General features: G+C 40.7%; 1 protein-coding gene across 3 annotated transcripts in view; it reads right to left on the reverse strand.

Moving 5' to 3' along the window:
- LOC116038760 (transcriptional enhancer factor TEF-3) overlaps positions 1 to 25,352 on the reverse strand; it is a 38,801-nt gene that overhangs the window by 10,684 nt on the left and 2,765 nt on the right. Inside the window, exons 2-8 of one of the 3 annotated variants that reach the window (XM_031283392.2) lie at positions 17,047 to 17,387; positions 4,265 to 4,329; positions 3,102 to 3,173; positions 1,543 to 1,677; positions 1,036 to 1,079; positions 687 to 748; positions 373 to 503 (exon numbers count right to left, since the gene is read on the reverse strand). In XM_031283392.2, the coding sequence (XP_031139252.1) occupies positions 373 to 503; positions 687 to 748; positions 1,036 to 1,079; positions 1,543 to 1,644 (339 nt within the window). In that variant the 5' untranslated portion in view covers positions 1,645 to 1,677; positions 3,102 to 3,173; positions 4,265 to 4,329; positions 17,047 to 17,387. Of the gene's footprint in view, positions 1 to 372; positions 504 to 686; positions 749 to 1,035; positions 1,080 to 1,542; positions 1,678 to 3,101; positions 3,174 to 4,264; positions 4,330 to 17,041; positions 17,388 to 25,352 lie in introns of all 3 variants that reach the window. The other 2 variants (XM_036002894.1, XM_036002893.1) reach the window with 2 other exon arrangements.

Genomic DNA, 25,352 nt, shown 5'->3' on the forward strand with positions numbered 1-25,352 from the left:
GAGATTTTCTAGATATTTTCTGTTAAATAATGTTACTTTCTGGTATTGTGATATTATAAAATTTTGAATTTTTTAATCACTGCTCACGCTAACTACTAGGTTCTTCAGTTTTATTTTCAAACAACTCTGTGCCAAAGTCTGTGCCCGAGTAGTTTTAAGAAAATTTAGACCAAAGTAAATAGTGAAAAAAGCAAAGAATCTGAGGAACAAAACATTGAAGTGAGTGTTTACTCTAATGCACCTGTCAATAAGACTTAGTGGGCAAGAACTATAGTAATAGAAACTAAATAGATAAATAAAACTAACTTTTGTTTGAAGAGTAAAAACCTTTTTGTAGTATGACACAAAGTTATCTCCTGTCACCCTACTCACACTCTCTGGGTCCTGAGGTTGCTCCAGGAAGGCGGAGAACTCCAGCATTCGCAGCTTGGAGCTGGCAATACTTCTACCCTGCCAAGGGGGGGCACCGGGAGACATTGACAGCCCTGCTGTGCTTTCATAACCTGCAGAAAGGTGGGCAGTGAGTGTGTAAATGTGCATTTTGAGTGTGACAATGTAAATGCAGCAATATTGTAGCTATTTCTCTGAACTTTGTGCAAGTTCTTCATCACGATCAGGGTTTTCTCATCACTTTTCCGGCTTGACAGCCGTCTGTCAACACAGCAGGGCTGAGAAAGAGCACCCACCTGTTATAGGGGTCGGGCCGGACGCTTGCATGGCGTAACTCTGCTGGGAGAAGGGCTTAATGCTGGGGAGATGAGACAGACAAGAGAGGGAGAGGCGTGTTATGCACCATCTTGGCCTCATGACCCCATCTCACATACTAATTGGACCACCTGACCCCCAAAGACGCAGGGGGCAGAGCGGCTGCTGAATGTCAGACAGCTGAAGACTTTTCTTTATAACTGTGCTGAAGTGTTTTCATTTGTTCTGAGATTCAGTCTCTGACTGTAATGTATCTGATGGTTATTAAGCCGATAACATGAGAAATAACTGATACTGTATCACTACAGAGCAGAAAGAATAGATACTCACTCTTCGTGGCTTCCTGGCTGTCCTGGAAGTGCGCCATGCCAAAACTGGGATGGAAAAAAAGAGTGCAAACTATATTAAACAGTTCCACTTTGACACTTATTGTCAGATATGAATTGTGTTGTGTTTACTCTGCTTTTCGAAACAAAAGCGCAGAACTTAGGTGTTTTTTATGAAAAAAAGTTGAATGTATTTTGGACACTTTGACTCTGAAGTAACTTAATCACACAAGTTCTAAAAAGGTCAAATCATCTGTGGCCAAACTACAGGTTCATGTATCTAAAATGTGAAAAATTGTTCAGGGAAGCAGTCTCAAATATGTAAAATTCAAGATAAAACGAACTAACATCCAGGGAAATGATGAACATATATTGTTGTATAAAGTGATGAAACATACTGCTTATTGGCCACAATTAGCAAACCACCAACCACAGACTTTGGGATAAAGTCAAAGGTATTTTTTCAATTTCTTTTTCAAGATGGTGTAGGTGACACTGGTCAGAGACTCACCCCACCAGCACTGGGATAAGCCGGCCTAGACAGGCCCTGGAGAGCCATCTTGTTTTGGAAAGCCGTAGGGGAGATGATCTGGGCTGAGGACATGGTGGCCATACTCTGCAGGGCCTTGTCTTTAGCAACCTGGTCCTATGGAGAGGGACAGAGAGCGAGACAAACAGACAGTTAGGTAAAGGCAGAGCACTCATACTCCATTTAAGTCGGCCTCACCACTTCACTGGTAACACAAGCAGAGCCCTAAAAAGGGAAATGAAGGGCCGAGGCCAGCTTGCATCATCAGTGAATCCCTGCCAGGCAGAGAGATGAAGAGAAGGTGATATTACAGTCAAGGGCCTTTGGGTCAGGAGTTAAGTTTATTGCTTTGGCAAGGGCAAGCCAGTGATGACAACTAGCTCCTGTTGGAGGTCATACTGGAAGACAAGGCAGGCAACAGGGTGATTTGTTAATATGCTAATAATTGCATCAAAATTGCTAAATGCTAATGCCACTGAGTTTAAAATAGTGAGATAGCTACAAAATTGTCTTTCCTGTGCTATACTGTAAAATGATACAGTGCTTGTCTTTTTTTAATCCACTCCTTCAGCAGTTTCCAAACCACAGAGGACTACAAGCACTTGCCGCCCAGCCCTAATGGGCAAGGCCACACAGTGCATTCTTCTTTCCAGAACTAGCGAACACAAGGGCATAGCTGAAATATGGGGGGTACATGTGGTAGGGATCTCAGTTACACCAAAGACGTATTTAAAAAGGCCCGTCACACAGGCCAACCCTGTGACCAGTGCTGGGCCCTGCCAGCTGAACCCTCATGGCTGCAGTCCAAGGTGAGGGAGAGTCCTGTTGCCTGCTGTGAGTGTGAGTATGCGGGTGTACGTAGACAAGAAATGTAAACTGAGAAAGTACTGGGGGGACAGGGATGTGTAAGCTCTCAGCGTACCACACAGCAACACTTTTATTGAGGTACTTATCAAATGTAATACCTTGAAGGAATAATGCAGGGATTAATTTGTTTCCTGACAATTGCGTTTGGTTCATCTTGTTCATAATTGTGCACACTAAGCCTCAGGCCTCCAGAAATATGTTCACATTTCATCGAAACGTGTCAGCATCGCATTTAAAACTAGCATCAATTAGAGGGTGCAATTAAAATAGCCAATTGTTTGTGCCTTTGTGTTAATAGGATGTGAATACATGGCAGCGCAAGGGGCCATGGATGTTGACATACCTTTAACAAAACATGAAGCTTCATTATAAGAGGGAATAAAATAGGGTAATAACGGTTTCACCCTCTTTCCATCTGCTGCTGCACAACTTGATTAAACTCAAATAAAATTAAAACAAATGCAACATAATAATCAGACCCTTAACTCATCTATGACAATTCTTCCTCTGGCAGTGAGCACAGGCAAATCTCTGCAGTAGGATTCACACAAATGCAGATTTATAATTATTGATTAGATAAAATCCACATAATCTATCCTCATAAGTGCATTAAAAAGGAGCAATCTTCCAAAAACATCTAGGGAATATAAAAAAGCAGAAAGAGGTTGACTCACGTAGCGTACCTTCAGCTTCACCTGGATCTCCCTGGCCTTCCGTCGAGCTAGAACCTGGATGTGACTAGATACCTGAAAGACAGACAACACAGGAGAGTTGTGTTGCCTCGGTGACTTTTAAACCTTTAACCCTGTGTGTTCACATGGATGTCCTCCAGATACTTCTGTTACCTTCCACAGTCCAAAAACATGCAGGTAAATTTGAGACTCTAAATTGGCTAATGGTGTGAGTGTGAATACATTTGTGTGACAACCTGACCACGGAGTACCCTGCCTCTCACTCAAGGCACATTGGCCCCCAATGACCATGCACAGGGTTAGCGGGTTTAGAGAATGGTTGGATGGAAGCTCAAAAAGCATTTATTTAACTCCAATTAGAGTTTCTTTGGTCCATGGGGCCTCATATGCCTGCAATTCAGTGATTATTCATGATCTTCATCAGATAATTTCAACCATCTGAAATAACTTGTGAAGCAAAAACTCTATAAACTGAAACGGGTAAAGACAGCTCCTTTAGGCAATGTGAGCCACACTGGTTTGAGATATGAAAAACTAAATATTACTGAAGTGTTTTATTTTTTTTCCTTTGTTGGCAATATTTTATGTCTCTGTCAGAGCAACTTTCTTAAGAAGCTGTAGTGCATCGGTTTACTGCTGTTGGACCAGCAGGTGTCCCTCTATCCCTCCAACCTGTCCCACCATCCATCTCTGATCCCTCATTGCCCCCCTTCCTCCTCTCATCTCTTCTCATTCCCACAGTGAGTCTGCCAGATGACTTAGCAGGGACCCTTTCTCTCCACATCCATCAATGCCCATACATCAGTCCTTCCATATCAGATACCGTAGTGAGGATAGAGTTCCAAATCCCCCGCCCATCCTGCCTCAGTCTGCCATCCAGATCACCATATTCCCCAGGTTCTTTCCCCTTCTAACAAGCACCAGATCCATGAGGTGGTGAAGAAGCAACACCGACACATGATCCTACAGCATCTGTGCATTGGGCCCTGGCCCTAAATCAATCGTCATCTCTAGCCCTCCAAATAGGAGGGAGTGAAAAGTAGGGGGGTACCCAGGGTGTTGGGGCATCACTCAGCAGCACAGGACTTTTTCTGGAGGGGTTCAAAAATAGGGGCTGCTTCAAATGACATTTGCAGAGAACTTACCTGCTTCCTGGTCCGCGTCTTCCCTGTGCGAAGTTTGATGTATCGTGCAATCAACTCGTTTCTTCCTGTAAAGGGACCAAAAAAAACAAGATCAGTTTAGTATAATATTGTATTGCATGTTTCCTTCAAATGTATAGAGGCTTGAAAGAGGCACAAGAACATTAACATGTCAATTACTGAAAGGTTAACGGAGAAGAAATGACACAACATGCAATATTGTAGCTTCCACCTGTTTTATTGTAAACATATATAAAATAAGTGTTAAGAAGTGATAATTAATAAAGGAAATACAACTTGGTCCTTACTTTTAATTTGAAGCCTGGTAACCTGACTTTGGCATTGTATATATTGTATTTATTTTGGATTTGCACCATCTTGTTATCCATATTATGCACTCTTCCCGCTACGAATTGCAACTTTTCATCACTTCAGCAATTTCTCTCTCTCGGGATAAATAAAGTTGAATCTGCTCCCACTACCTACCTTAAATCATAAAACAGATCTAAATTACAAAACAAAAACTGGAGAAAGTCTGTTGTACTTGAAATGAATGTGAGGGGCTAATGAGGAGCATGTTCTAGGTATGGAGGGATTCAAATGTTTACTGAAGCTAACTATTAACTAATCATCAGTGAGCCTGCTCTGCATGCCTGAGGGAGGAATGAGGAAATGTATATGCACTATTGTGCACATATTTATACAAATACGTCTGTGCTGCAGCCACTGAAGTCACTGTATAATTAGGTTAATTAACTGCTTAAAAACTTGTATTCATGTCTGTTTGTGCACATATTTGGAAGAGTTTGCATGAACGCAAAAAAGATGCCATGCAAACACACGTGCCTAAAGCAAGAGTCAAGGCTGTCAAGGCTGTCAAGTGTGTCAACGCTGAAAACTGTAAGTATATACATCTGTCTGTGAGAGAGCTTGCATCAGCCTGAGACTGACCCTGAGTGTACACTGAGCCCATATCTCCACAGTGAGTGTGTGTCTGTGCGCTGCCACTGCTGACAGACAGGTCACATTGGCAGAGCAGGTGGAGGCTGCAGCCATGCGATCCTCGGACAGGACTCAGGACAGACAAGGCACAGGCCAGTGACCAAACGGGGGCCAGTCTGGTGATGCAGCCAGGCAGCTGGTGTGTGTGTCAATGTTTATGGAATATGCCTTTACGTCCACAGTAAATCTTGCACTTGTTCCCCTCCATCCAGAGTCTCCGGTTACGGAGGAGGGCAATGGTCATGTGGCTTCTTTCACCCTCTTCTCCAAAACTAAATCTCTAGATTAATGGCCAAGTTTGATAAAAACACACAAATAGACATGTATGCACAATTATATATGTACAGTTTTTGGAGTGTAATTCAGGAATAGGATGTTGTGAGATTCTGTTTTGAATGTAGTTTTGACAATAAATGATATGGCTTGGGGGGCTCTGTACTATGCAAAAGTGTGTATTCCTTGTATAATAGCTACTAGCCTTTATACAGTCCATCTTACAGTGCATGACTTGCAGACAGTGCTGAAACGATAAGTCAATTAAACGATTAGTTCATTGACTGATATTAGTAAACAATTTCAATAACCATTTAAGTCATTTATTGAGCAAAAATGCCATACATTGCAGCTTTTGAAATGTGACCATTTACTGCATTTCTTTGTTTTGTATAATTATCAATTGAATATCTGGGTTTTTGACAGTTGATTTGACAATAGAAGCAATTTAAGTTACATTGTGCTCTTGAAAATAGGTGTGGGCATTTCTCACAATTGCTCAAACATTTTGGTGGGGGGAAAAAAAAATCAACAAATTAATCTCGTAAATAAACAAGTAATTAAAAATGAAAATGACCGTTGGTTACATGAAGAACAGCACATTTACAAACATTTACTAATAAAAGGGTGGACAAATACACGATCAGTTACAGAGGGAATCACACCACTCTTGCACTCAAAGGAGATATCTCATGCACCCACACAAGCCCACATACATACAGTACAGAAACACAACACACACACACACACACACACACACACACACACACACACACACACACACACACACGCACGCGCACGCTAGACTTTGCACCACCTCTTAAACACGGTAATTTTTCCCTTGGCACCACATCTCCATGTGAATTAACACACAGGTCAGTCATGATACACAATCTGGTACAAACCCGTCAGATTTTCCCTTACATAGTGACGGTTGGGTCAGACCTCACAACGCTTCATAAAACAGCCAATCAAGCGACCCCAAATGGTGAAAAGAAGAAACCTGAAACTTAGCTGAACCCCCATCAGAAATTTCGTCAGCCAATAAAAGTGATCAGATTTTGCGCGGAATGCAAGACACCGTTTCTTCCCCATGCTCATGTGACCTGCAGTTTGCTCAGACATCAATTTCCACTTAATGCTTTTTGAAAGTATTTGAGTTTTGTTGCAAAGTCATTACAGGAACAATTTAGGTTGTCAGTTTGTATACCCAGCAGGGGGAAATCTGTCAGCCAGAAGTCTGCCTCTATAAACTGTAGGGTACAACTTTTCAAGGCTATAATGAAAACTAGAGGATGATTTCCCAAATAAAATGCATGTGATTGCTGTAAGCACTGAGGCTGACAGGCATGCCTTTTGGATGATTATTTAAACATTAGTTTGGCTTTTAACTTTTGTTTATAATGTTGTGGCGTGAAGTTGTGTTTTGGATGGAGGCTTTTTTAAAGATTTTTTTTTGGGGCATTTTTTCCCTTTATTAGACAGTGACAGTGGATAGACAGGAAAGGGGGAGAGAGATGGAGGATGACACGCAGTAAAGGGCAGCAGGTCAAATTTGAACCCGCGCCGCTGCAAAGGACTCAGCCTACATGGGGCAAACGCTCTTACTTGGTGAGCTAGAGGCAGCCCCGGATGGAGGCTTTTTAAATATTAAATCGAGACCATTGAAAGGCTAACTCTTGGATTTATAGTTTGGGCTATCATTTCCAGTGTATTAACCATAATAAAAAAAAAAATTAAAAAAAAAAAAAACAGCAACATGTCAGACAGGGCAAGAAACACAAGTAGTCAGAAGATCAGAAAACTGGGACTTATTGATTGTCTTACTACACAGGTTTCTTGCCCGATCAGACTTATTAGTAATGTTGCTGGAATCATCCATTAAGATAACTGTAAATGACTTTAACTGAGATTTTCCCTCTATACCTCATCAAAGTGTTTAGGTACGCTTCAACACCGGCCCCGCACAAGAGTAGCGGCAAAAGGCTCTGGAAAGTTAGAGCCCACATCGCCTGGAAATCCCTGCAGCCAAAAAAAGCTGTTGAAGAGCAGCCTGCAATATATCAGTGCCACTGTCTTGTTTGTTTTTTTTAATACATGTATGCAGGACTTAATGGAAAGCAATATTGATACTGAGTGGATTATCGTGGTTGAATAAAGTAACACAATTAAACATTAATTTAACATTTGATTTAATGAAAAAAAAAAATGACTTTGTGAAGTTCTATTAGCAAAATATAAGCAATAACATGTTCATAATACAACAAAGTGATATTATCCGTCAATGTACTAGTGCTGGTTTGGAGAGAAAAAGAGGAAAAAGTGGTCGTCTGAGGCCTTGTAAAGTTCCAGGCCCCTGTAACACACACACTTTTTATATATATATATATATATATATATATATATATATATATATATATATATATATACACACACACACACAGACAATACACACACACCCACATTACCCAGCTGTAGAACTGCTTTTGTGTGAGGCTTTTGTAGACTAAACCCCTCTCTCAAATGCAGTCTACTCCAGTATATACACACAGACAAACTCACACACACACTTCAGCCAGAGTTGCAGCATTCATTCCGTCTCAATCTTATTTTCATTTCATTGCTGTAACTCCTCATCCGTTTAGTGTTTATCGCGAGGTGCACTCGCGGCAGATTGTTTGAGACCCTAAATGCACATTTCTTTAATTCCCCAGGGATTAAGAAAGTGTTCCACATTTCCTCGCAATCAAACTCTTGAAAAGACGAACAGAGAGCTTTGTCGAAGTCCTCACAGTACTTGACCTCAAATGAACATTAAGTTCCTCACATTACAGTAGCAAGTTCTTCCAGTTCCCAGCAATTTATCTGCTAAAAAAACTTCACTCAGTGTACAGTGAGATGTACATTGTGTATCAAATCCAATAGGGATTTTCAAAGTAGCAGTCACAGATGTGTGAGCATGTCTCTACAAATGAATAAAAACTTTTCATGAATTCAGAAAACCAGACCATCTTTTTGTAGCCACACAGTTTTGAAACTCGCTTTTCCTGGGCCCAAGTTGTTGTCAAACTTGATCAACATGAAAACCCATGGTATTTGACAACCAGGAAAGACACTGAAATTAGTTGTAAAGCTCTTCTGTGAAAATGCTAACATACGTGTCATTCTTTTTAGTTTTCTACATTAAAATGAAAAGGTTTTTCTTCCCAGGTATAATGGTAAAATTAGCTTGGTATCTATAGGAAGCATGTAAACAGCTTCATTAATGGGCTGTCAAAGAGGCTTCGCTTCATGTTCTCGTATCAGATGCCCTGCCACTCCTAGTACGAGTGCTTGGGGAAGGGCCCCATTAAAAATACCCTCCAACACACCCATGAGATCAGAGAGGGGACAGCGATGAGATCATGATATCCAATGGAAGTAGCACAGACAGGGAACTTGTGCCAGCCAAGGCTGCAGGAAAGTCAGTAGGAACATTATACCATCACCCACTGGTCCACAGTTTGATGTTGTTTATCACACTGCCTGCAGTCACCTACTTGTCGGAGCGAAATCTGATTCTGGAAACATTTTTTAAAGGGCATAAAAGTGGCCGACCACAGCAGCAACAAAGTCGGAGTGATCCAGAGTTCAGGGGATACTGCTGGGTTGTGCACTTAGAAAACATCATAATTTGTGAGTTTATAAGGAATATTGTTGTAGCTAGTAGATGTTCGAACCATGGATGTATTATGAGAACTTAGAATGCCAGGGTCAGCCTGGCTTACAATTTGTCCTAGTGGCCAACTGCAGGACTGCCCAAAAAGCATTTTTCTCATAGACCACCATTACAAAAAAATCTGTAAACTCTTGACAGAACACCTTAAATGGCAAACAAGCTAAATTTGTACTTGGTAATTAGCACAAAAACTCCCAAAGCAAAGAAAAGAAATGCACATCTAAACATGCTATAACAGTAGCACAAGTAGTTAACCTTCAAGGTCTGCAAACTTTTACATCGAAATATTTAGCTAAAGCCAGTTAACATTAGCCACTGGTCGTACCCAAACGAGTAATATATACTTCTGTCAAGATACACATAATTGTCTCTGCAGATCTCAGCAGAGAATGGTATTGCACTGTGTGATAACAAAAATGTGTGCATGTTTGATTACATGCAGACAGAAAATAGCACATTTTGTTGCATATTAAAACAACTTCTCATTTGTATGTTAAGAATGTGCTTTTACTTCGGTCACAACTCAGTATGCTTGTGCTTCAGTACAAATATATTACCCTTAAATCAATCAAAAACATCAAAACAATAAATCCTGGAGCTGTGATGATCATAAAAAGGCCTTACAAACACTGTTTCACCAGTTTTCCTTCTGGCTCTCCTCTCCTCCTCCTGAGAGGTGGACGGTGATAGTGACGGCAGTCTTTACTATAGTATCCCTTCCTTCTTAACTCAACTCCTGGGCCTGGCTGGTCGTAAATCTGCCCTTCCCCAATGGGACTGCAGTCATCGCTGGCCTGATCTCTCTCTCTCTCTCTCTCTCTCTCTCTCTCTCTCTCTCTCTCTCTCTCTCTCTCTCTCTCTCTCTCTCTCTCTCTCTCTCTCTCTCTCTCTCTCTCTCTCTCTCTCTCTCCCTCTCTCTCTCTCTCTCTCTCTCTCTCTCTCTCTCTCTCTCTCTCTCTCTCTCTCTCTCTCTCTCTCTCTCTCTCTCTCTCTCAGCCCAGTGCATTCCTGACATTCCTATATACTGACTGGTCCGCACCGGGTCCTGCATCTGCTGCTTCGAGATGTCCTGTTTGTGTGTGAGTACAATAACACCCCCCTATGTACATAAACCTATCTACTATCACAGGAATGATCAGTCCATCACCCTATTCCACACCACTCAAAATTAGGCCTTTAAATTGTAATTATTAATCTCAAAAGCAATTAACACTTTGAATGATACAGCCAGTTCTGTAGAACACTGTTCCTTGAATGTGTGTATTTTTTTTTGTTACAATGCGTATACAATTTAAACTACAATCTGTTGAACCTCTCATCAAATTTAAGTTATAATTACTCTTAAGACTTAAACTTGATAGTGTGTGCATGTGTACATTTATGCCTGTATGTCTGTATACACTGTATAACTGTATACAAACCGCCATAATCTCTGAAAACACATCTGCCAGCCATACGTTCTCCTTCAACAGCACATATGCCCCACTGTGTCTGCTCTGGAAAACAAAGGTCACATTTAGGCTGCAGGAATGTCTTGGCTGGGTGTTATTTCCCCAGCGATAGTGCCTGGATACAGCCTACTGAGCTCTGAAAAGACCTCTATCAAGCCTTGATACCAGCAGCGAGTCAAGTACTACATATATAGAGCCAGTGATGCAACAGACCTGCTGGTCCAGCATTAAGACTTAAGTCACTACCTGGTATAACTCAGAAATAGGATAATTTAAAAATGAATAACTAGCATCAAAGTCAAGCATATTAATGCTTATTATTTTTTTGGTTTATACTGTATCTTTCAACTCAGTTTTCACGTACTGAATGTTTTTCCCCCAAGATCGATGAAAAAAAAAAAGATGTTTTCCCTTCTCTACATGTATTATAAACATGATGATGACTGTGTAAATAATGAAGGAACATGAAACATACATAATAAGCGAGGGAAATGCTTTACCTCATGATAGGAAATGTGGAAACATGACACAAGCAGTAGAAGTCAAAGATATATTCTAATAGTCAATTATATACTCTTTCATTTAGGACATTTTTTGTTATTTTTTATTTAAACTTAAAGCAAAACCCTCAAACATTAACCCAACTCTTAACCAATGTTTTCATGTGATAAATATCAGGAAACTATTCTTCAATGTATGCTATGGTAATGTATTCTTTTCAAATTTGCGGAATGTACTCGTCAAGTTACTATCCACAAAGTAAAATAGAGACAGTGTTCAGTTGGTGCCCTTCCAATTAATGAATTACTTTAAATAAATTGCCTGGCTATTGTGTGCACAGCAGGTCAGATGAACATACAAAAATGTGCAATTTGTCTAGGCAAACAATTCAGTGTATATATATATATATATATATATATATATATATATATATATATATATATATATATATATATATATATATATATATATAGAGAGAGAGAGAGAGAGAGAGAGAGAGAGAGAGAGAGAGAGAGTCTTACACTCATCAGCATAGTAAACAGTGGTGCTGCTGTCTGAGCCTAATGAGGTTTGTGTTTGATTTCTGACAAAGTATAGTATTTCTAGCAGAGGAGTAAATTTAACAGATGTGCTGTTATATTAACACAACCTCCCGAGAGTGTCTATGCAATTACAGAGATTTTTGAAGAGGCTCGACGTATTTTAATCGCATAGACAGATCAACAGATGTCTGACCTGTTCAGATCCTTCTACCTTTCACCTTGCTAATCCGAGATGTCTAGATAAAGTGACAGTGACAACTCTGTTACATGGCTGTCGCTGCTCACCATGTCCTAGTGGTTACACTGTGAGATACAGAGAAGAGAGGTACAGACAGATAGAGTGACTGAGATGGAGGGAGCAGAGAGCGGAGATTCCAGGAGTTCATTATCAGCAGGGGGGTTTCCTCGAAAAACACTCGAGAGAGCATCAAATCCCGTTGAGAGGCTGAAAGTCAGCATCATGGATTAAATGGTAGGAGGTTCAGGTTCCTCCTCTTGCAAGGCTCAGGTGTCCCCCACCAGTGTAACACAAACCATTTGTCTGCTATGCTAGTAAAATATAAGATTTGCTGGAAAGCACGTGTATAAAATGATGCGCAAGACTTTCTTTAAATAAAAAATATTTCCATTTGATAGAACAGTGCAGCAATAGGAACCATGGTTTAAATAGCAAGCTAATGCAGTTGTCAGTTTATAAGGTACACAAAGCTAAAACTAACACAGTTTACTCATGAAGGTTATAATTATCAGTTTTTAGTAAACCTTTTTATAGAGAGGTGTTGATTCAATTGTATGATCAATGAACATTGTAACCTTCTTCTGTTTTTATCACGGTCATCCATATAGCCATCCATTAGCTCAACATAATGCAGACATGTACTTCTTTAAGCAGAGAACTGAGGCATGGTTACAAAGGAAAAGCACTTGAAAACACACGCCGCAGAGGCTTCTTCAAAAAGCTCAACAGGTCAAGGTCACTGGTGAATCTCTCACTTTACTGCCAAAGTTTGTACCCGGGTGAAGACTCGCTGTTCTTTCTCCTGACCTTTACATCACATTCTTAATGAGAATGACTTGAGACGAAAAACATATTTGCATCGCCTGACAAAATCCGACAATGGGTTGACATGTTGCACAAGTGAAGCTTAGTGGGAGCATGATTCATTGTGTGGGTATTATTTGATGTGCACTGACAGAAAAATATGACACTACTGATTAAAACATTGTTGACCTTATCTGCTACACTAACTACACTTATTTACAAAGATTTCTCCATAGACATCATAAAGTAAAACAATTACAATTGCAAAAGCTGTAGCAAGTAGTTTTTTTAACTAGTAAATAACGAGGGAAGATAATCATATGTCAAGTGCTACTTTCATCTAGTGAGAGCTGTCAGCACATTGGTTTCCACTGCACTACAAGTTAGGGACTTTTTCCATTATTGCAGCATGAGGCCTTCGGTCAGACCGCAGGGCACGTCTCTCGCTGAGAGCCACACAAGGCAGGAAATGTTTTCCCTGGCAGATGCATGTCGAATTACCACTGGAGCACATAACCGCCACAACATCCGTGACACCGTCCCTAATAAGCGAGCTAATAGGTCTGTTGAGCAACGGGCGCGAGGGCCGGCGCTATGCACAGCATTACGGGAAGAAAATGTGATGAATGTAAGCGGAATATGGGCTTAAAACATTCCATTCAATTGAGGAATTTACAATGGATAGAAGCACACATTCCCTCTGTTTCGCTGCTCGGAGACTCAATATCATATTGTTTAGCATAGAATGGCATTCATTCCTTAAAGGGGAATTCAACCTAAAATTCTGACTATGTTGCTCCCATACACATAGCCACACAGACAGTTATTTTGTGAGAAGTTTGTTTGGTCTATGTATCCATATTTAACCCATGCAAGAAGACTAAATAACATTTCTAAAACCATCAAGCCATCGCTTCACTATTTCATGTATGTGTTTAAAGATATTCTCAGCTGATATTTGATTTGGCTACCTGATTTAGCCCATCAGCGCTTTAACAACATTAACAACAATAAAGACCTTCCAATTGGCTTTGCATTGATTGTGGTTGCTTGAATTACTCGAGTTGTTGGCCACTTGTGACCCCAGGGATGGTGATAAAAGGGGAGAGAAAGGGGACAGGGGAGCTGCAGGGGATGCAAGGGAAGGGCTGGTCGGGCTGTTTAGGGCCAATGGGGACACAGTGGGCCACAAACGGGCTCAGTATTGCCTCATTTCTCAAGTCATAAATCTAGATATGCCGCAAGGCTGTTAGGTTGAACTCAGAGCAGCTGGAGGTTAACTGAAAAGCAGATGGACCAACAGACAAACTGACAAGATGGGAAGAGATTGAGGACAAAGGACAAAGAGAAACAGGGAGGTAAATCACAGAAAAATCAGGGAGTAAAGGAGGTACACACACCCTCTACCTCTCTCACTATGAAACACTCACACACACACACACACACACACACACACACACACACACACACACACACACACACACACACACACACACACACACACACACACACACACACACACACACACACACACACACACACACACACACACACACACCGGGGACAGGTGTGAGTGTTCGCTGGGCCCCGAGGCCATGCAAGACACCACTGCCCACCTTGGTGTTTATTTGTACACCCGTCCTCCTCCCCAGCCAGGCGCTCAAAGGGTAAACGACTATTCTGGTTTAGGGTTACAGCCGAGCTGCCTTGAACCCACGGGCTCCTGAACGCACATGCCATTCCTGGCGGGCCAACGCGCTCCCTGGCGCGCATCACCTGCCCCTGACCCCCACAGGGAGGAAGAGGCACCTCAGTGCCTGCCTTGCCAAAAACCCCACCATCACCACCTTTACCCATCCAGCCCCCCATCCCCGTGACACAGAATGAACCACTTGCCCCTCTCTACTCTGCCCCCCCTCCAACTATTATTTCAGGCTTTATAAGGGTTTAAGTGTTGATCAGAGGATGGCCATGACCTCAATAGGTGGCTAAGCTAGGCTAGGCAAAGCCAGCAGTTAAAGGAGCTGTCTGGCACAGTGACAAAACAAGGCGATGACAGAGGCTGTCTGATAGCACCACTACCTCCATCCGCCCGTTTTCCACCGAGCAGATCTACTATCAAACAGTCAGGCAGGACACACTATGGCCAAGCCATCTGTTACTAAACATCTTTCAACAAGATGTCTTAGAGGAATGACACCTCACCTTCCCAACACCTGTTTGGCAATGGCATTAGCCAAAGATGCAATAAGGAAAGACCTGCAGTAAAGTTATGTTGCTGCTCCAAACCTCAAATCATTATTTTAGGATTCTATGAAAGGCAAAAGAAATCTCAGGAGGGCGCCTACAAGGAATTAATGATCTGTGGCCAAATAGCATGAACAGTGTGATATCAAGCTATAGTTTGTGTGTTGTTGCCTCAAGTAATCCATCAGATATTTTGCTTGGATTTTCCACACTACATTACCATCGCAGCCATTTAATCACAAGCACTGTTCTCTGGGTAAGAAGTGAGAATTATCCCCGTTCATCTGAACCTGTTTGGGGTGAGTGATTTGGAGCAAATTTTGGTAACAGGAACACTGTAAAGCACTCTCCACTATCACCGCCAGAAATACAATGAGACAATGGTCTAGCCCAAATAACTCACTGTGTTAATGAGGCTGACAAATCTTACTTTAATGCTTTACTTTTTATTGTTTTGTCATTGTTATGGATCTTGAAGGATTGGATAGAAATGCAGCTTTGCTTTTTAAGGTGAAGAAATCTTTCTGAATGTGTCAGGGTATGTCGCTCTCAGCTAAATATCATGGATTCTAATATAAGAATAACAAACTGAAGTCTGCATGAAAGGCACATTGTATGTATGTGTGTGTACAAGAATGAGTGATTAGATGGTGTGCGCCTGTTTCTGACACATCATGCCATCATACTGTACGCTATGGGACCAAGTGGAGCTGACAGCTGCAGGAAACAGAAGTTATGTGGAACATGAACACACAGGAATGGTGGTGAACGGGTCAGTGTGTGGGAGAGAGTATGTGAAACAAATTGTCTGACCATATGAAGCGCAGTTTATAGTAGGAAATGTGTGGAAGCAAATAGTTGTCTCTGTGTGCTCCACAACACTGCAGATATGTTGCACTGTGGGTTTAATATGCAGTAGTGTTTTTTTATGAGACGAGGTTCACAGCCTGTTACTTCCTTTTCACTAGTCTATCTAAAAGAAATATTTATCGTTATTTCTTCATGCTGAACAAGCTGTTTGAAGAGAAAAATGGTCAATTCTTTGTAGCCAATGATGACACTATGAGTTCAATATTTCTCTAATGTATATCTACAGCAAAGCAAGTACACATAATGAGATTATGAGGAAAATACCAGAGGTGAGACAAAGTCATTGTTTGGCAAAATCTGAAATGAAAAACAAAGCCCTCCTACCTAACAAGCTTGCTTACGATCACTTAGGAAACTTGTTGGTTTCGCTTAGTCAGTCACGGGACAATAAGTTCCCAGTTTATTAAAAAAAAAACTGATTTGTACCGTCGACTGCCATCGCATAACTGTCTGCAAACCACTGCGCTTTTCTGGAACAGTTTTTATTCCGTCAGAGGAGGTTCAATAAAAGTGAATACAATAGCTTCCTCCATTTGGAATTATTATTAATATTATTATTTATGGAATTCATTATTTATGTATTATTATTATTATTTATGGAATTCATTTTGCCTCCTTGACCGGATCCTCTGATCACAGGTGCAATAAATTCACCGCAAGATTTTACAATTTTAAAATTGCGGTGTGTCCATGTCTTTAGAGCATGTTAAAAAACAATGACTCTAACTAATCTACTACAAGATCTCATTATTCCAGATACTGCCTCAGTTTTGCAAGTCCCAAATAAGTCTCACGTTTTAGCTATGATGTCCCAAGTCAAGACCAACACCTCCCAAGTAAAGTCTAAGTCCTAAAATGTGTTTCGAGTCCTAAACAAGTCATTATGCGCCCCTCACCAAATTGAATGTAATTTTAAAACTTATCAGAGTTAGTGTAGTAAATAAATGTCTTTTATGCTTTATAACATTTAAAAACAAAAAGACACCGGTATGTTACACTTGTAACACAATTATAATCATTTGTAAATTCTTAGCTGAATGTTTAGCATGTTGCCGTCCCATTCAGGTATTGTGTTTCTCATGCCATTCAAAAATGAAAAGGTACACGATAGTATGACGATAGAGGTGGGCGTACCGTACATCTTGCCCTCATCAGAGAGGATGATCTTCCGGCGGCCACAGGGTGGGTAGATGGCCAGGGCCTCCTGGAAGCTCTGCTCAATGTCGGGGCTCCACACACCCTCTGCATCATTCTCCAGGGGTTTGTCGAGTGTGTCCCCCAGCTCCTCACTCCCACCCCTGGGGGAGGGAGCCGACACCCACTCCGCAGACGTGGTGGGACCACAGAAAGGGGACCACGGAGCAGGGGGTGAAGGGTCTGGGTTGGGGGAGATGATGGAGAAAGGGAGAGACCAGTGGGCCTGCCTGTATGAAATCCACAGATGTGATGATGATGATGGTCTGGATGTGGCAGGGCAGTCCTGCGAAAGCAAGAAAAGCATGATGAAATTGACATGGTGCTCTGTAAGGAGGATGTTTCTCAAAAACAGATGTCCAGGGAATGTTTTTGCAAGGATTTCATAGATTCTTCTTAAAAAAATTCTGAAGTATTGTGTTGAAAAACAGTAATGAAACAGAAGACTTTTGTTACTGAGCATCTACACTTTCATAAAACAGGACGTAGAAAAAACAGGACGAAGAAAAAAAAGGAAGAAAAAAAACACATAAGCATTCAAAAGTAGTTAATAGGGCTGAAACTACTGTAACTTTCATTTATATAATCTCTTCATATTTTTTCGATCATTCAATAAATTGTTTAAGCTATAAAATATCAGGACATTTCCTGAATCCAAGATGATGTCTTCAAATTGCCTGGTTTTTGTATCCAACAGTCCAAAACCCAAATCCAATTCAAATTCAATTATATATAAAGTACACCAGAAAAAAAGCAGACAATTCTCCCATTAAAGAAGCTGGATAGTCCACTTAAAACAATTAATTGTTGTTGATTCATTTTATAGGATGCTTTAGATAAAGATTTCACAGAACCCTATTAATTCACTCACAACATGTGTAAATATTAAGGAATGCAGAAAATAGCTTTTCAGCCTAGGGCTGCTCGATTATGGAAAAAAATCCTAATCACAATTATGGTTGGTCAATATTGAAATCACGATTATTTTACACGATTACTCATTGACTTTTGGAAAGATTTTGCAATTATTGAACTAAAAAAAACAGTGAAACGAATCAACAGTCAAAACACCTTGAACTGTGAAATTACCCTTCTAGTTTGAACTTTTTTCATTCAGAACACAAGACAAAAGAGACAATAAGAGTTTACTTGCAAAACATAACGTGCAAAATAATTGTTTTTCTCGACTATTCCATTTTGTGTGATCATTAGGAGCCGAAATTAAAATTTTGATTAATTGCACAGCCCTATGACGGTGCACTATACATTGATTTTCTCCACTGGTGTTTGACAGGGTGAACTCAAGGGGTGTAAAATTTGCAGACCACGTAACCCTTCACATTAAAGCCTCCAAAATCTGACTAACAAGGTTTTCATGCTAAAAGTACTGCAATAAATGTCACTGAGAGCAAGTGACAACCTAGCTGCTACATTAAGTCAGTCATATGAAACAGTGCACGCTCACATCAGCCCCACAGCTGCTAATCCTGATTTGGAAAAAGAACCTCAGTTCATTAATTAGGTTAGTGAAAACAAATAAAGTGTTGAGACATAAGCAGGAGGAGGAGGGTGCAGGAGGGGCCTAAAGTCAACAAATGAGGAGACACATTAAAGTGGGATCACCGTCCTCAGACACACTTAGACACGCATGCCACGGAGGATCATGCCAGGATATTGAGGCCAGGAGGCTTTTTAGGTTGCCCATTTCTTCATCACTACTGAAGTTGGACTGTATTTTTAAACTTAGAGATTCTAATCAATGTGTGTGTGCATTGTTTAGGGTGTGGGAGTATAACATTAACCAGCTGACTAATTAAAAGGATTAACTTGAAATGCATCGGCTCTTTGTGTGACAGCATGGGGACTTGCAAAATGTCTACCAGCAGATTCATATCCTGTTTTCTCTACACACCAATTTGTTTAGGATGTGCACACATTGCTATACATTTGGGTAGAGAGTAGGAGACAGATGTCTCGTCTCCACCTCTTCCTCTCGGCGGACACGCAGGGAGAAAAAAAAAAAAATGGAAACGGGCACGGGTGGTAGGACACGGTGAAGAAAGAACTCAAACTCATGAGTCAATACAAACAGAGCTTTGTGTTTTGTTTTTTTTTTCCTGCCACTGTGAAACTAAGAGACCTCCATATCCATTTAGGGCAACAAAATGAAAAGCAGTGACCATTACGTCAGTTATAATCCCAAACATGGGATGTGCGTGTTATGTGTGGAGGCAGTACACGGGTCTATAATTGTGAGGCTACGGTTGAGAAAGGGTCGTAGTGATTTGGTGAGTTAGTCAGTGTGTTGCACGCAGTGAGTAAGACTCTCCAGCCAAGTCTGGTTCCCCCCTTCCTCTGAGCCCCCTGATGTTCCACAACACTTCCTGCAAAGCGTCCGGCCAGTCAGCCATTCTCCCCAAGAGACACACACACACACACACACACACACACACACACACACACACACACACACAGATGCCAAAACAAACAAAACACCAACACACTAATCGACAGTCAGAAACACTTAAGAGAGCAGACTGGACAAACTCAAAGCTACATTCACCACAGTCTCCATGGACAAACCTTGGTATGATTGTTTTTGACAATAGTATTAGGTACAAGTATTAAGTAGAAGTATTTTTGGATTGAAGTTGTCACTAGCTTATATTTCCTGTTGATACATAATACAATTCAAAGTGTTTTCCTGCAGAAATGTATTCCTGTCAGGTTAAAAAAGGAAATAGTCATTGTATCAACCAGAAAAAAAATGTAAATACTTTTTCACAAGCCATAACAAAGTGTCATTACTAGTAATACAAATACGTGTTCATGCAGACTTGGGGAATTCAAATCACATCTAAGTGTTCGTAGAGAACAATCACTGGACAACATGTGATTTTTAAAGAGCGAGCTAATGCAGCATTGAAACAATTGATTGGTACATACAAACAATACATTTGTTAATTGACAAATGGATCGATTAATCATTTAAGTCCTTTATCAAGCAAAAAATGTCAAACATTTGCTGGTTCAACATCTTTAAAATGAGAGGATTTGCTGCTTTCTGTTTTACATGAATGTAAGTTAGTGATTTAGACTGCTGGTTGAACAAAACAAGCAATTTAAAGATGTCACCTTAGACTGAGTGATCTTCTGATATCTTTTAGTTGTGGCCCTTAACTAGAGAAGCTGATTGTTGATTGTCTTCTATTTACAGCAGGAATGATTAGTTACCTAATCAATTAGTTGATCAACAATTGAATATCTTTGGGGTTTTGGCCATTGGTTGGACAAAACAGTACATCTGTTCACATCTACATCTACTTCACATTTTTCAGTATTCTTCATCATTTTATAGACTACACGACTAATTAATCAATCAAAAGAATGATTGACAGAGTCACTGATAATGAAAATAATCGTTAGTTGCAGCCTTAGACATATTCTCTATTAACTGGTGCACAATATGAAAATAAATCTAACCTTTGAACTCAGTGTGACCCTACAAGATAATCTGAACTGACACTGAAGTGAGTGTGACATTGTTCATAATCAACTAGTTAACAGGTCTTCTCTTGTGAGGCTGTGAAGGTTTTAGTAACTGATTGCTTTTACAGTTTATGTTTAAAAAAAGAATTATTCAGCATGGCAAAATATCTGCTCAGGGAGTGAGACTCGTCCAATCCAAAGAGCCATTACTCCAACTGTAAGGTTACTGTATATATGTACTAGTTTAGTTCAAACCAAGACATCTGCCATTACAAAACATATAAAAATCGCTGAATAAATAAAAAGCCCATTGGAGAACCAAAACAAATAACTTAAATCCTAACTGTTTTATTATGTTATTGTATAGGTCTCAAAAGCGAGTGGTTATTCTTCATTAAAAATCACAACAAAACTTTCTAAAATAAATCAGAAAACATTACTCAAATTTGACATTTCCATTGTTCTTGTAAATTATTTTTAATATTAAACTAAGTGCAACTCCAGCTCAGGGCCACTGTAGGTCACTGTGAGTTCTGTGGATATAAACCATTAGTGTGCTGCTCGGTGCCTCCGTCAAAGTGTCCTGTAAGTTAATTAACCTAAGCCAAGCCTTAAAACGACCCCCCTCCACCCACTCCCCTATTGCCCCCCTCTCCCGCCCTCATCCACTCCCAGCAAGGCCCCTCTTCCCTGGATCCGCTCGACGGGATAATCCCCCAGCTGGTGCTGGGGTCAGGGGGCCACGTAACCCCCCCCCAACTGCCCCCCAGCCCTTAACACAATTGCACGCACACACACACACACACAGCATCAAATTATGAGGTAGAAAAACACTTGAACAAAGAGGGGCTCACACATAGCCTATGCATCACACATGACTCATGAGCCACAGATGCTTAAATACACTCCCGGAAACCATCGAAGCAGGTTCATATGCAATGCTAAAAGATCTCACACACACACACACACACACACACACACACACACACACACACACACACTTTTCCTTTAGTGCCACCAACAAGTTGATATTTGAGGTTTTGGGTGAAATGTCTCAACAACTTTGGTGATCCCCATACGGACCTTTCATAGCACCATCATTAGGTCAAAATTTCACTCTGTCTAATACATTGCTTTATAAGCACATACCTGCAAAGCTAATAACATTCCCATCAGCCTCAGCTGTACTTTGGGTTAAACAACCATGACGGATATTATACCTGCTAAACAGCATGTAAGCATTAGGGCTGCTCCCTCTTAGTTGATTAGTCGACTAATCGGTCGTTATGGTCTTAGTCAACTAAGATTTCTTTAGTCGATTAGTCATGTTTTATGCTTTTTTCATGCTGAATGACTTATTTCCAAGAAATGTACGAGCACATCTCTGGTAAACACAAGAATTAAAGTGGTGCTTTTGCATGACTCTTTGCGGAGAAACTCAGATTTACAGATCTGTCGATTAAATCAACTAATCGATTAGTCAATACAATTGAATGAGTGTTAGTCGACTAAGAATTTCTTCAATCGAGCACAGCCCTAGTAAGCATTGTTACTGGGAGAATGTTAGCATTGTAACTTAAGCATTTAGCTCAAAACACAACAGTGTCTTAATACTGTAGGCTTAAAGGCTACCCTCACAGAGCTGCTAGCACGGCTGTAAACTCTTTGTGTTGTTGGTATTTAGTCATTATCAGCAATCAATCGACAGAAGTGCAAAGGACAGAGCGTATGGTAGTGCAGGTCAATATTTAAGAAAGATATAAAAATAATTGAAGGGTGAACATTTATTTGTGTATGTTTGTGTTTGTCTGTGGCGCTCAAAAACTACAGTAAAGTGCTCCCAGTAATGCACTGCATGTAGCCTATATCTCTGGGTGTGCGTTTGTGTGTGTATTTGGTGAGTGTGGGTGTGTGCGAGCATGTGTGTGAGCTCAACTGGTCACAATCTCCACTAATCAGGCCGGGAATGTAAAGGCAGGAAACAGTCTGAGGATCAGGCTATGCCGTGGAAAGTCACAGTGAGAGCCGGTGGAGACAAACGGGTTTGTTTTGTTGGGTTTTTGCTGAGAGTACATGTTCTCTTGCACCGAGTCCCACTGGGCTGCACCAGTGGGAGACCAAGCTCTGCGCACACACACACACACACACACACACACACACACACACACACACACACAGTGTAAATGTTACAGATTCATGCTCAAATGAACACCTCCTTCAAAACAAAAAAAAAAAACACACAAACAGCATGACTTACCAACTAATCTGCCGATTATTTTATCAATTTTATCAATCAATTACTCTATAAAATGTTAAAAAAGGAAATTATGCCATCACACTTCCCTGAGCCCATGGTGAAGAGTGCAAATTGCTTGTTTTGTCCAACCAACAGTCTAAAAACCGAGGATACAGGCGCCTGGGTAGCTCACCTGGCAGAGCAGGCGCCCATATATAGAGGTTTACTCCTCGACGCAGCAGCCGTGGGTTCGACTCCGACCTGCGGCCCTTTACTGCATGTCAGTCCCCCTCTCTATCCCCTTTCAAGTCTAAGCTGTCCTATAGAAATAAAGGCCTAAAATGCCCAAAAAACCCACTCCATTTGTAATTATATATGAAAAATAAAAGCAGCAAATCGTCACCATTGAGTAGCTGATACTGGGGATGCATTGTCATTTTTCAAGCAGAAATGTTAAAAGATTTCGGTTTTCAGCCTGTCAAATATGAAGATTTCCTGCTTTTCTGTAATTAATATTATTAAAGATTGAATATTTTGGATTTTTGATTGTTAGTCAGACAAAACGAGAAATTAGAAGATGTGAACCTTGGGCTCTGAGAAACTTGAATGGATAATCTTTCACTATTTTTGTGACATTTTAGATATTAAATTATTAATTAATCGAGAAAAATAATTGACAATATCATTCAAAAATGAAAATAATCGTTAGTTGAAGGTCTAGTCTAACTGGTGAACATAGTGGAGCATTCTGCAGTTGCAGAGCCAGATATTTCTCTCAGGAGTTGCGAGCGACCAAAACAGAGCGAAAATTAGAGTGAATATTGGACTCACATTCGCCAGGTGGGCAGAAACAACTTCAAACCTGCTGGATGTGTAAATAGGTGCTAACAAGTTTGACATATTATTCTTATAAAGTTGATAATGTTGTGTATACAGCTAATTTCTGCTGCCCCCAAGGGACCAAAAAAATCACTTATGGCAGGTTTACATGGAAAGATGGGGATCAAAAATGCAGCCTCTAAAAATTACACACTACAGTTTCAACTCCTTATCTAATGGACCATGCGAGTCTTGACTAGAGGTCGACCGATTAATCGGCCGGCCGATTAATCGGCCGATTTGGGGCATTTTTTACATAATCGGCATCGGCCAATATCCCAGTATATCAAGCCGATTAATAAGCAGGCGCATCTGCGGGCAGGCTATTGTTAAAAACATGAATAGGCGACATTTTTTACAGTGCGCCCAGACCAGCTGCCTCCAGCCCCTCCCCTCGTGAAGTCTTGCGCAGTGTTTCTCGCACAGTCACTTCAGGTTCAGACGCTATCGTTAGTAGTAGCGTATTGCTGGTGTTCTTGCCTTGGGATTAACTGTACGAATAAAACCGTACAAAACACCGCGGCCACACCGCTGTGGAAGCTCCCCGAATATCATTTATTAGAGTCTGGTTGTTACCCCTGTCCGTGGAAGTCTCATCCACTCCTATAACGGAGCTAACTGCTAACGGAGCTAACCGCTAACGGAGCTAATCGTTGCTAACAGAGCCTTCAGTTCTCCGTTCCTGTAGGCTATACATTAACTACATCTATGGACTCGAGCACGAATAAAACCCTTAATTTTATTAAATTGGCTGGACGAGTTTTAAATTACAACTAAGAGTTGTTTGAATGACAGAAATCTGCTCAGATAAGATCCTAATGAGGTCAACAGGACATGTAACAGTAGGGTCCCCAAAACACAGATAAAACACAAACAAATGAACAATGATCTAACAAACAAGGTGAACAAGAATTGACTTTAGATAGCCCTAGTCTTATGTGATTCAACAGGAGTTAGGAGGAAATAGTGTTGAGATTTTATTTAATAAATTTATTCTCTTCTTACCTGTTTCGTTTATTTAATAGGCCTATATTTTTCATACATTATTTATACAATATATGCTACAGTATGTTTTTACATTATACATTTTTAATTGAAGTAGGCTATAGGCTACACGTGTAGATTGGTGAAGTGTTCAATAAATGTTTTTGTTGAGAAATTCTGTGTATATTAGTGTTACATTTTATCTTTCAAATAGAGGTTTAAAAACAAGCACATATCGGCCAAAATAAATTGGCAGCATTAATCGGCCATCGGCTGACCCTGATTTCTAAAGATTGGCATCGGCCAGAGAAAAACCATATCGGTCGACCTCTAGTCTTGACCCTCTGTCCTCTCTAGATGTTGTTGACAAAAGAGTTGGAGCCGAAGAGGACAGAGGGTCTATCAGATCAGCCCCAGATAATCCAACAGAAAGATCCATCAGACTGGCTGGAATCAATGGACAACACAGTCACACACACAATCCACAGAGCTGTGGGTGCAGAAAGTCTTTGTTCGACAAGGCTCATATCTGAGGCATTATTCGTTTCTCTCGTGTGAGTGGAGGAGGAATGATCGCTATGTGGGATGAGCACAGCAGATTTTAAAAAAATCCTCCTCCGCTGTGGAGAGGACCTGTCTCAGGGCAACGCTGCACACACAAAC

This window comes from Sander lucioperca, chromosome 7, assembly GCF_008315115.2.
Source record: "Sander lucioperca isolate FBNREF2018 chromosome 7, SLUC_FBN_1.2, whole genome shotgun sequence".
NCBI lineage: Eukaryota > Metazoa > Chordata > Actinopteri > Perciformes > Percidae > Sander > Sander lucioperca.